General features: G+C 43.9%; 1 protein-coding gene across 1 annotated transcript in view; it reads left to right on the top strand.

Annotated features, from left to right (window-relative positions):
* LOC139384674 (dual specificity mitogen-activated protein kinase kinase 5-like) overlaps positions 1-12,405 on the top strand; it is a 145,175-nt gene that overhangs the window by 66,126 nt on the left and 66,644 nt on the right. The window contains exons 13-17 of the mRNA XM_071129496.1: positions 868-916; positions 3,563-3,636; positions 5,118-5,168; positions 5,395-5,466; positions 10,007-10,036. Coding sequence (XP_070985597.1) covers positions 868-916; positions 3,563-3,636; positions 5,118-5,168; positions 5,395-5,466; positions 10,007-10,036 — 276 coding nt within the window. The remainder of the gene's footprint in view (positions 1-867; positions 917-3,562; positions 3,637-5,117; positions 5,169-5,394; positions 5,467-10,006; positions 10,037-12,405) is intronic.

Raw genomic sequence — 12,405 nt, 5'->3', positions numbered from 1 at the left:
ATATATGAAAACCAGGTGTGTATGGAAACAAGACACGACAAATGGATCTATGAAAAATGGAGCGGCGATGGCTAGAAAGCCGGTGACGTCAATCACCGAACGAACATATTTTCAAGCATAGCGGTGGCTGCATCATGTAATGGGTATGCTTGTAATCGTTAATTAAGGATTGAGGAGTTTTTCAGGATAAAAAAATAAATGGAATGCACAGGCAACATCCTAGAGGATAACTTGGTTCAATCTACTTTCCACCAGACACTGGGAGATGAATTCACCTTTCAGCAGGACAATAACCTAAAACACAAGGCCAAATATACACTGGACTTGCTTACCAAAAAGACAGTGAATGTTCCTGAGTGGCCGAGTTACAGTTTTGACTTAAATCTACTTGAAAATCTGAAAATGGTTGTCTAACAATGATCAAAAACCAATTTGACAGAGCTTGAAGAATTTTTTAAATAAAAATGGGCAAGTGTTGTACAGTCCAGGTGTGGAAAGAGACTTGCACAGAAAGACTCACAGGCAAAAGTGCTACTACAAAGTATTGACTCTGGTGTGAATATTTAAGTAAATTAGATATTTCTGTATTTGATTTTCAATAAATTTGCTAAAGTTTCTAAAAAACATTTTTTGTCTTTGACATGGTGGGGTATTGTGTGATGACTGAGAGATAAAAATATATTGAATGGATTTTGAATTCAGCCTGTAACAACAAAATGGGGAATAAGTCAAGGCCAGGGGGTGTGAATTCTTTCTGAAGGTCCTTTATATAAAGGGTTTCCCAAATGAGTTAGCCCACCTGTGTCTGAAAGCAGTGGTTTTGGGTATTGTTGAATTCTGAACTCCATATCTCCGATCTGTCTTCAGGTTGTGAAAGGCCTAACCTATCTATGGAGCCTGAAGATTCTTCACAGAGGTCAGTGGTGTGAAAGGTAGTAGATTCTACAGAGGTCGGTGAGGTGAAAGGTAGTCGATTCTACACAGAGGTCAGTGATGTGGAAGGTAGTAGATTCTACACAGGTCAGTGATATGGAAGGTAGTAGATTCTACACAGAGGTCAGTGAGGTGGGAGGTAGTAGATTCTACACAGAGGTCAGTGAGGTGGAAGGTAGTAGATTCTACACAGAGGTCAGTGATGTGGAAGGTAGTAGATTCTACAGAGGTCAGTGATGTGGAAGGTAGTAGATTCTACAGAGGTCAGTGAGGTGGAAGGTAGAAGATTCTACAGAGATCAGTGATGTGGATTCTACAGAGGTCAGTGAGGTGAAAGGTAGGAGATTCTACAGAGGTCAGTGAGGTGGAAGGTAGTAGATTCTACAGAGGTCAGTGAGGTAGAAGGTAGAAGATTCTACAGAGATCAGTGATGTGGATTCTACAGAGGTCAGTGAGGTGAAAGGTAGGAGATTCTACAGAGGTCAGTGATGTGGATTCTACAGAGGTCAGTGAGGTGGAAGGTAGGATATTCTACAGAGGTCAGTGAGGTGGAAGGTAGTAGATTCTACAGAGGTCAGTGATGTGGATTCTACAGAGGTCAGTGATGTGGATTCTACAGAGGTCAGTGAGGTGGAAGGTAGGAGATTCTACAGAGGTCAGTGATGTGGATTCTACAGAGGTCAGTGAGGTGAAAGGTAGGATATTCTACAGAGGTCAGTGGTGTGGAAGGTAGTAGATTCTACAGAGGTCAGTGAGGTGAAAGGTAGGAGATTCTACAGAGGTCAGTGAGGTGAAAGGTTGGAGATTCTACAGAGGTCAGTGAGGTGGGAGGTAGAAGATTCTACAGAGGTCAGTGAGGTGGAAGGTAGGATATTCTACAGAGGTCAGTGAGGTGGAAGGTAGAAGATTCTACATAGGTCAGTGATGTGGATTCTACAGAGGTCAGTGAGGTGAAACGTAGGAGATTCTACAGAGGTCAGTGATGTGGATTCTACAGAGGTCAGTGATGTGGATTCTACAGAGGTCAGTGATGTGGATTCTACAGAGGTCATTGATGTGGATTCTACAGAGGTCAGTGAGGTGAAAGGTAGGATATTCTACAGAGGTCAGTGAGGTGAAAGGTAGGAGATTCTACAGAGGTCAGTGATGTGGATTCTACAGAGGTCAGTGAGGTGAAAGGTAGGATATTCTACAGAGGTCAGTGGTGTGGAAGGTAGTAGATTCTACAGAGGTCAGTGAGGTGAAAGGTAGGAGATTCTACAGAGGTCAGTGAGGTGAAAGGTAGGAGATTCTACAGAGGTCAGTGAGGTGGAAGGTAGTAGATTCTACAGAGGTCAGTGAGGTGGGAGGTAGTAGATTCTACAGAGGTCAGTGAGGTGGAAGGTAGGATATTCTACAGAGGTCAGTGATGTGGAAGGTAGGAGATTCTACAGAGGTCAGTGATGTGGATTCTACAGAGGTCAGTGAGGTGAAAGGTAGGAGATTCTACAGAGGTCAGTGAGGTGGAAGGTAGTAGATTCTACAGAGGTCAGTGAGGTGAAAGGTAGGATATTCTACAGAGGTCAGTGAGGTGAAAGGTAGGAGATTCTACAGAGGTCAGTGAGGTGGGAGGTAGTAGATTCTACAGAGGTCAGTGAGGTGGAAGGTAGGAGATTCTACAGAGGTCAGTGATGTGGATTCTACAGAGGTCAGTGAGGTGAAAGGTAGGAGATTCTACAGAGGTCAGTGATGTGGATTCTACAGAGGTCAGTGAGGTGAAAGGTAGGAGATTCTACAGAGGTCAGTGATGTGGATTCTACAGAGGTCAGTGATGTGGATTCTACAGAGGTCAGTGAGGTGAAAGGTAGGAGATTCTACAGAGGTCAGTGATGTGGATTCTACAGAGGTCAGTGATGTGGATTCTACAGAGGTCAGTGAGGTGAAAGGTAGGAGATTCTACAGAGGTCAATGATGTGGATTCTACAGAGGTCAGTGAGGTGGAAGGTAGGAGATTCTACAGAGGTCAGTGATGTGGATTCTACAGAGGTCAGTGAGGTGAAAGGTAGTAGATTCTACAGAGGTCAGTGATTTGGATTCTACAGAGGTCAGTGAGGTGAAAGGTATACGTAGAATATCATGGAAGGACATACTGTCATGATGCTGTATACAGTACAGATATGTGGTCTTACATTGATCACTTTTGTCACAGGGAATCTTCCTGCGCTTCAGAAAATGTAACTTAGTAGTGTATTCAAGGTTTAACATTTCTTCTAAAGTTTGTAATTTCCACTTGAAAATGTTAGACTTGATTTGCCCCCCTCCCCCCCCCCAAAAAAAAAAATGTAGCATGGAAATAATAATAATTTCCTGTTGCTGCAGGATAATCATTTCCTGTTGCTGCAGGATAATAATTTCCTGTTGCTGCAGGATAATCATTTCCTGTTGCTGCAGGATAATCATTTCCTGTTGCTGCAGGATAATCATTTCCTATTGCTGCAGGATAATCACTTCCTGTTGCTGCAGGATAATCACTTCCTGTTGCTGCAGGGTAATTTTCTTGCTGGGAGAAACTGGTCAAACGAAGATATAACATGAGTACAGTCTGATTGGAGGAGGTAGCAGCTGTTACTGTATGTACTTGTTTCTGTAGACGTCAAGCCTTCCAACATGCTGGTCAACACTAGAGGTCAAGTGAAGCTCTGTGACTTTGGAGTCAGCACCCAGGTACAGTCCCCCGTGTGTGTGTTTATACCTCTGTGTGTGTGTTTATACTTCTGTGTGTGTGTCTCTCTGTGTGCTTGTATTTGTGATCTGTTTCTCTCTCTGTGTGTATTGAGACACCAGTGTGTGTCTCGCTCTCTCTCTGTGTGTGTGTGTGTGTGTGTGTGTAGTCAACCTGTCAATCTGGACCTATTCATTGTGTCCTCACGACAGTGGAAGCACCTTGAGGGACAGCCTCTCACATTAACTTCCTCACTACCATTGTTCCACAGGCACTCCAAAACATGCACTTGTTATAATTACTACTCACACACACATACACACACACACACAACGTCAAAGCTTCATTGATATGCCTTTGATGGACGTGGCAAGAGCATGGCTGGGCAGACAATAGCTGAGGTGTGTGTGTATCTGTGTGTCATGTCATTACGTCACCCTGGGACAGCCCTTCCAACTCCCCCAAAGACCCCCGGGAATAACTCCCCCCTACTCTCTCTCACCCTGTCACCCCCACGCCCCAATTTTAATTAATTTTCATCCCTCTCTCCTTGGAGATGTGAAGCAGCGTTGACCCCTGCACAGGCTTCTGAATACAAGATTTACCTCAACACACACACATTGCCCTGTAGGAAGGTCAGTGTCTCTGCCTTCCCTGAGCAGGACCTCCCCTCCAAACACAGGAGCCATCGGGGAACACAATCATTCACTCATTATCACAGCCCTGTCATCCATGGCATGTCCCATTGTGCTCACACACACACTCCGACGTCCCCATGTCCTCATCCTGGTCCCCTGTGAGAGGGCTGGGAACAGACCACAGTAACACTGACGTTTCAATAGATTTGGGTATGTAAGTCACGGAGGGAAAGGAGATGGAGATGGGAGCTGTACTTAATGTAGGACAAACAGTCTCTGCTATGCCGACTCTTTTGTTTCAGTTATAGCCATCACTATGGCCATCTTGTTTCAGTTATAGCCATCACTATGGCCATCTTGTTTCAGTTATAGCCATCACTATGGCCATCTTGTTTCAGTTATGGCCATCTTGTTTCAGTTATGGCCATCTTGTTTCAGTTATGGCCATCTTGTTTCAGTTATGGCCATCTTGTTTCAGTTATGGCCATCTTGTTTCAGTTATATCCATCACTATGGTCACCTTGTTTCAGCTATAGCCACCTTGTTATACAGTGAAATAATAGCATGTTATGTTTTGTAATGTAATGATGCCATTTATATACAGTGTAATGTGAAGTGTACAGTTCCCATAAACAAATCAGTTTGCTGGTTTGCCATAATTTGGACAAAACTGAATGACCTTTACCAGTATGGTACAGTCTGTCCTCATGTCAAACAGTTGGACAGATCGACTGGAAGGCCAAAGTAAAAGCACAAGTATTTTGCTCAGTCAATTGTTACTGAGGGAAAGAAAGAAACCCATTCACCCATCTACAGTTGATCAATCTAACCTCTTTTGTTTGCAGTTGGTGAATTCCATCGCCAAGACGTATGTGGGAACTAACGCGTACATGGCAGTAAGTAGACCTAATTGGAATAGATTTTGGTGGTGGTTGGACATCTTGGTGAAAGATGTTGTTTTGGGGGTCCAGCCTTGAAAATGTGGTAGGAGAAACATTGACAGGACACATCTGATCATGCAGTAACCACAAATGGCACACTATAGCGTAACACAATCACATTTCGTACATCTCAAGTCAACCACAGCATAACTCATCTGACTCCCTTGTTTGTACCCTGCAGCCTGAGAGGATATCTGGGGAGCAGTATGGTATCCATTCAGACGTCTGGAGCGTGGGCATCTCCTTCATGGAGGTGAGTGCAGAGTGCAGGCGTTTGTGTGTGTCATTGTCTGTGATTGCAGAGTGTAGGTGTTTGTGTGTGTCTGTGATTGCAGAGTGCAGGCATTTGTGTGTGTCTGTGATTGCAGAGTGCAGGTGTTTGTGTGTGTGTGTCTGTGTGTCTGTGATTGCAGAGTGCAGGTGTGTGTGTGTGTGTGTCTGTGATTGCAGAGTGCGTGTGTTTGTGTGTGTGTCTGTGTGTCTGTGATTGCAGAGTGCAGGTGTTTGTGTGTGTGTCTGTGTGTCTGTGATTGCAGAGTGCAGGTGTTTGTGTGTGTGTCTGTGTGTCTGTGATTGCAGAGTGCAGGTGTGTGTGTCTGTGATTGCAGAGTGCAGGTGTTTGTGTGTGTCTGTGATTGCAGAGTGCAGGTGTGTCTGTGTGTCTGTGATTGCAGAGTGCAGGTGTTTGTGTGTGTGTCTGTGTGTCTGTGATTGCAGAGTGCAGGTGTTTGTGTGTGTGTCTGTGTGTCTGTGATTGCAGAGTGCAGGTGTGTCTGTGTGTCTGTGATTGCAGAGTGCAGGTGTTTGTGTGTGTGTCTGTGTGTCTGTGATTGCAGAGTGCAGGTGTGTGTGTGTGTGTGTGTGTGTGTGTGTGTGTGTGTGTGTGTGTGTGTCTGGGTGTCAAGGGGCTCCATTTTAGAATAGTGTTTTTATTTCAGTACTACATTTGGCCAGGCCCTGTCGTCCCCATTGACACCTATTGATTCTCAATGTATTCCCGTCAAGGACTCCTATTTCCACAGCTCTGACAAACGCTTTACCCTCTCTGGCCTCTACACTGTTTGTCAATACTGTTGAATATTATCACCGTTGTAACCGTAACGGATGGGGCTGCGGAAAATACAAGTCTGTCTGAATTATCGACACAATCTCAGTTTGATCAAGATAGAGTTTTCTCGCCACAGGATCAAAGCCCTCTCCTCTTTGTGAATCGTTAGTGAGAGAGAGAGAGAACCATACAGGTAAGTGTGCATTAGTCTAAATGAAACGGCTTTTAAACTCTCCTCTTCATTTGGATTAATCTGCCATCGCTAGCAGTCGGTCCACGTTCAAGGCCAGCATGGGTTTTCTCGTGTATTGACATCGTCGTAATAACGTGATGGCGCCGACATCATCAGAGATAAAAACCAAGATTAAAGACGCCAGACAAAGTGAATTGCCAAATGTCACAAGCGGGTTGGATATTTTCCGGTGTAGTCATACATCACATGAATTTATCCCTCCATCGTTCCAACCTCTCTGCTTCTCTCTCTGTGCTGGTCTCGGCGGGGGGGCGGCGGGGTTGCAGGGGGTGTTATTAACTAATAGCCGATGTTCTTTGAGGAAGGGGGTTATTCGACGGGGGCGCACTGAGCCCCTCTCAAAGACTGGCCTCTCTAATCTGGAACACGCTTCAGCTAGTCTCCCTCCGTGAGGAGATTAGACCACCTATGAACTCCTATTTCCACGCATTTCCACCACAGTCCTAAAACAAATCCAGTGTGCTTCAACCACATTTAAACTGATAGGGACTTCATATTCCTGATAGTTCCTGTAGACCTGTTTTATTAAACTTCCTCCCCTTTCTAATACTTGTCCAATAATCACTTATGTATTTATATATATATATATATATATATATTTCTTGCATTTTTGTTTACAAATATATACACATACATATATATTTTTATATATAAATACACACACACATATATATAAAAAATATATATATATGTGTTTGTATTTTTGTGTGTATATGTGTGTATATATATATATATATATATATATATATATATATATATATATATACAGTGCCTTGCGAAAGTATTCGGCCCCCTTGAACTTTGCGACCTTTTGCCACATTTCAGGCTTCAAACATAAAGATATAAAACTGTATTTTTTTGTGAAGAATCAACAACAAGTGGGACACAATCATGAAGTGGAACGACATTTATTGGATATTTCAAACTTTTTTAACAAATCAAAAACTGAAAAATTGGGCGTGCAAAATTATTCAGCCCCCTTAAGTTAATACTTTGTAGCGCCACCTTTTGCTGCGATTACAGATGTAAGTCGCTTGGGGTATGTCTCTATCAGTTTTGCACATCGAGAGACCAACATTTTTTCCCATTCCTCCTTGCAAAACAGCTCGAGCTCAGTGAGGTTGGATGGAGAGCATTTGTGAACAGCAGTTTTCAGTTCTTTCCACAGATTCTCGATTGGATTCAGGTCTGGACTTTGACTTGGCCATTCTAACACCTGGATATGTTTATTTTTGAACCATTCCATTGTAGATTTTGCTTTATGTTTTGGATCATTGTCTTGTTGGAAGACAAATCTCCGTCCCAGTCTCAGGTCTTTTGCAGACTCCATCAGGTTTTCTTCCAGAATGGTCCTGTATTTGGCTCCATCCATCTTCCCATCAATTTTAACCATCTTCCCTGTCCCTGCTGAAGAAAAGCAGGCCCAAACCATGATGCTGCCACCACCATGTTTGACAGTGGGCATGGTGTGTTCAGGGTGATGAGCTGTGTTGCTTTTACGCCAAACATAACGTTTTGCATTGTTGCCAAAAAGTTCAATTTTGGTTTCATCTGACCAGAGCACCTTCTTCCACATGTTTGGTGTGTCTCCCAGGTGGCTTGTGGCAAACTTTAAACTACACTTTTTATGGATATCTTTAAGAAATGGCTTTCTTCTTGCCACTCTTCCATAAAGGCCAGATTTGTGCAATATACGACTGATTGTTGTCCTATGGACAGAGTCTCCCACCTCAGCTGTAGATCTCTGCAGTTCATCCAGAGTGATCATGGGCCTCTTGGCTGCATCTCTGATCAGTCTTCTCCTTGTATGAGCTGAAAGTTTAGAGGGACGGCCAGGTCTTGGTAGATTTGCAGTGGTCTGATACCCCTTCCATTTCAATATTATCGCTTGCACAGTGCTCCTTGGGATGTTTAAAGCTTGGGAAATCTTTTTGTATCCAAATCCGGCTTTAAACTTCTTTACAACAGTATCTCGGACCTGCCTGGTGTGTTCCTTGTTCGTCATGATGCTCTCTGCGCTTTTAACGGACCTCTGAGACTATCACAGTGCAGGTGCATTTATACGGAGACTTGATTACACACAGGTGGATTGTATTTATCATCATTAGTCATTTAGGTCAACATTGGATCATTCAGAGATCCTCACTGAACTTCTGGAGAGAGTTTGCTGCACTGAAAGTAAAGGGGCTGAATAATTTTGCACGCCCAATTTTTCAGTTTTTGATTTGTTAAAAAAGTTTGAAATATCCAATAAATGTCGTTCCACTTCATGATTGTGTCCCACTTGTTGTTGATTCTTCACAAAAAAATACAGTTTTATATCTTTATGTTTGTTAAATATATATATATACATACATACATACATATACAAATGATTAGACAAGACTGTAACTACCAATTGGAAACCACGAAATTGGGGAGAAAAAGGGGTAAACATACATACACATATATATATATATATATATATATACACACACACATGTATTTTTACCACTTTTTCTCCCCAATTTCGTGGTTTCCAATTGGTAGTTACAGTCTTGTCTCATCGCTGCAACTCCCGTATGGACTCTGAAGAGGCGAAGGTTGAGAGCCGTGCGTCCTCCGAAACACACAACCCAACCAAGCTGCACTGCTTCTTGACACAATGGCCACTTAACCCGTAAGCCAGCCGCACCAATGTGTCGCAGGAAACACCGTACACCTGGCGACCGTGTCAGCATGCACTGCGCCCGGCACGCCCCAGGAGTCGCTAGAGCGCGATGGGACAAGGATATCCCTGCCGGTCAAACCCTCCCCTAACCCGGACGACGCTGGGCCAAATGTGCGCCGCCCCATGGGTCTCCCGACCGCGGCCGGCTGCGACAGAGCCTGGACTCGAACCCAGAAACTCTAGTGGCACAGCTAGCACTGAGATGCAGAGCCTTAGACCACAGCTAGCACTGAGATGCAGAGCCCCAGATCACAGCTAGCACTGAGATGCAGAGCCCCAGACCACAGCTAGCACTGAGATGCAGAGCCTTAGGCCACAGCTAGCACTGAGATGCAGAGCCTTAGACCACAGCTAGCACTGAGATGCAGAGCCTTAGACCACAGCTAGCACTGAGATGCAGAGCCTCAGACCACAGCTAACACTGAGATGCAGAGCCTTAGACCACAGCTAGCACTGAGATGCAGAGCCTTAGACCACAGCTAGCACTGAGATGCAGAGCCTTAGGCCACAGCTAACACTGAGATGCAGAGCCTCAGACCACAGCTAGCACTGAGATGCAGAGCCTTAGACCACAGCTAGCACTGAGATGCAGAGCCTTAGGCCACAGCTAACACTGAGATGCAGAGCCTTAGACCACAGCTAGCACTGAGATGCAGAGCCTCAGACCACAGCACCAGTCAGGAGGCCCCTGTAACAGAGCTGTTGATAGTCCCGGTAGGCCTGTTTATTATTTTCGCAGCCTTTGCCGTCACCCTTATTGTCGTGTTTTTCTCTTTCCACAGTTGGCACTGGGCGCTTTCCCCTATCCACAGGTGAGTCCCTTCCTCACTACATTCCATTCACATGGCTTCATGTTTAGCTATGTAGAAGCCACACAGTAGGGTGTCATGACAACATATGGTCATAGGGTCTTTCTCACTCCCTTAATTCTGTTTGTGATGTCACTGGTGGTCCCGTAGTGACTCTTATCCATTCTCCATGTTGACCCTACTCCTACAATCCTACTCATCTTCAAATGTAATTGCTGAGCCACAGAAGAGGTCTGCTGAATCCCATCAGCTCTTTAATTAGGCCCAAATGAGGGCTTAGAGCCATAATCCTCCTCTGAGCATGCTGAACTTGGTTACCTCGCCTGACTGGCTGCATGGCGGCCATCTTGGAAAGCCATGTGGATGGTGGCTGTAATGGTGGTTATTGAGTGGATTCTTTTGAGTGTTGTTTATGATGTGTCACTGGACCAAAAGGTCTTCTCACTTGATCAAGAGTGACCTTTCTGAAAGGTCACCTGGCTTTGTGACATCTACTTTATCCATTGTGTGCTTCAACTACTCCGACTTACTTTCCATTATTCATTCTTCTGAGAGGAAAATGGAATGACAAGACAAAATGGCTACTGAGTATGTAGAACTTTCTATAAACCTCCAAACAACCATAAAATAATGCAATGCGGGTTTTAAAGAGCATTGTTTTGTGAAAGGAATGGGCTGGAGTCAGGTACCTCAATTATTGTCCCAAATACCTAAAAATAATACGTGTGTCCTTTCTACATAAAGGGTTCCATGTTTCTCAGTTGGCAGAGCAAGGCGCTTATAACGCCAGGTTGTGGGTTCGATTCCCACGGGGGACCAGTACAACCACAAAAGTATGAAAATGTCTGAACTCACTAGGTGTAAGTCGCTCTGGATAAGAGCATCTGCTAAATGACTAACATGTCAAATGTAAAGAAAGCATCAATCAGCAGTTGAAACAATAAGTGTTTGCCTCGCACCTCTTTCTATAAACAGAGAAATCTAACCACTGTTACATCCATAACTCTGTCTGTGAATTTAAGGACTGACCTATCAAAATGATAGTTTGAATGATGAGGTTTTATAGTGTTTATTTACTAACATTGGAGCAAAACTAGCTTACGTTGGGATCAGATGGGGAACGACAGTTGAACTAAGCTTGTGAGACATTTCTAGGTTATATTCTCCAACAATCAGTCAGTACATATCATTCATTTAAAGTCCAAAAAATGGATGAAGCAACTGCATATTGGCATGTTTTAAAGGGACATTAAGTTCTACAACGCACTTTTCAGGTCCATGTCTCGATGTGCCAATCCTTCAACCGCTGCTAAGCCAATACGTTGTGACTTTTTAATCGTCAACACCACTTCCTCTTTACATTTCTCATGCTCAAGAACAAGATATATATATATATATATATTTTTAAGTCAAATGTCGATGCACTGCCCCTTTTAATATGTGACTCATAAGGTACACAGTTTCCAAGCTGTGAAATCTAAACTCCGTGGAGGCTGATTTTAAAGGAGCCCAGTGGGCTAAAGCAGAGCGCTAGTACCATTAGTCCAAGCTCTGCGCTGGTGACCACTTTGTTTCCCAGTGCTAATTAACCCAACAGGCATGCTGCGAACCAATCTAATGAACATTACTCACGGCTACCATGACCGTCGGCCTGTGGATGGCCTGGAACACCCAAATAAGACTGGAGGGAGACCATAGCACTGACGGACTGAAACTGGGATATGATGCCAAGTGTATCATGGTTGTGAATCTATTCAGTAGCTATAAGATACCGTAGCTGCATGTCCAGAAGAGGAATTGTCTCGGGTCTGTGGCATTGTTTATGATGTTTAGTACGCAGAGTAAGACCTGTGAATTAGGGTAGTTGTGATAGTTATCCCTAGATGTGTTTCTGTAGGGGCTTTGCAATAAATGGATGTCTTGAAGAGAATAATTAACAGGATATAAGCCCTCTACACAGTGATTAAGCTGCATAGTGAATCCGTTTTGTTAATACTAGTCCTGGAGACATGGGAAATACTAAACTTGTTTTGAGGCGACCAGTCAAACGTGTGTTTGTGCCCCCTGTGTTCATCCTGCTGTGATGACGTACATGAGGTCTCCATGGTTATTGTGTGTGTTGCCTCAGGCAGGTCTCATTTCAGAGTGCTGCCACTCTTATCTTCAGCAGTGTCTATTAACGTGGCCATTATCATGTTAATCGCCAATGTATGATTACATACAATAATGAATGCCTCACAGTCACACACATACACACACACACACACACACACACACACACACACACACACAGTTTTTTGAATAAGAATCAGAGAGATGTGGGCTTGTCTGTTCTTCTCTGGTATTTACATATCCACCATTTTGTATGGAAG

The sequence above is a fragment of the Oncorhynchus clarkii genome, chromosome 26 (genome assembly GCF_045791955.1).
Source record: "Oncorhynchus clarkii lewisi isolate Uvic-CL-2024 chromosome 26, UVic_Ocla_1.0, whole genome shotgun sequence".
Classification (NCBI taxonomy): domain Eukaryota; kingdom Metazoa; phylum Chordata; class Actinopteri; order Salmoniformes; family Salmonidae; genus Oncorhynchus; species Oncorhynchus clarkii.
This window is presented reverse-complemented; position numbering and strand designations above follow the sequence as displayed.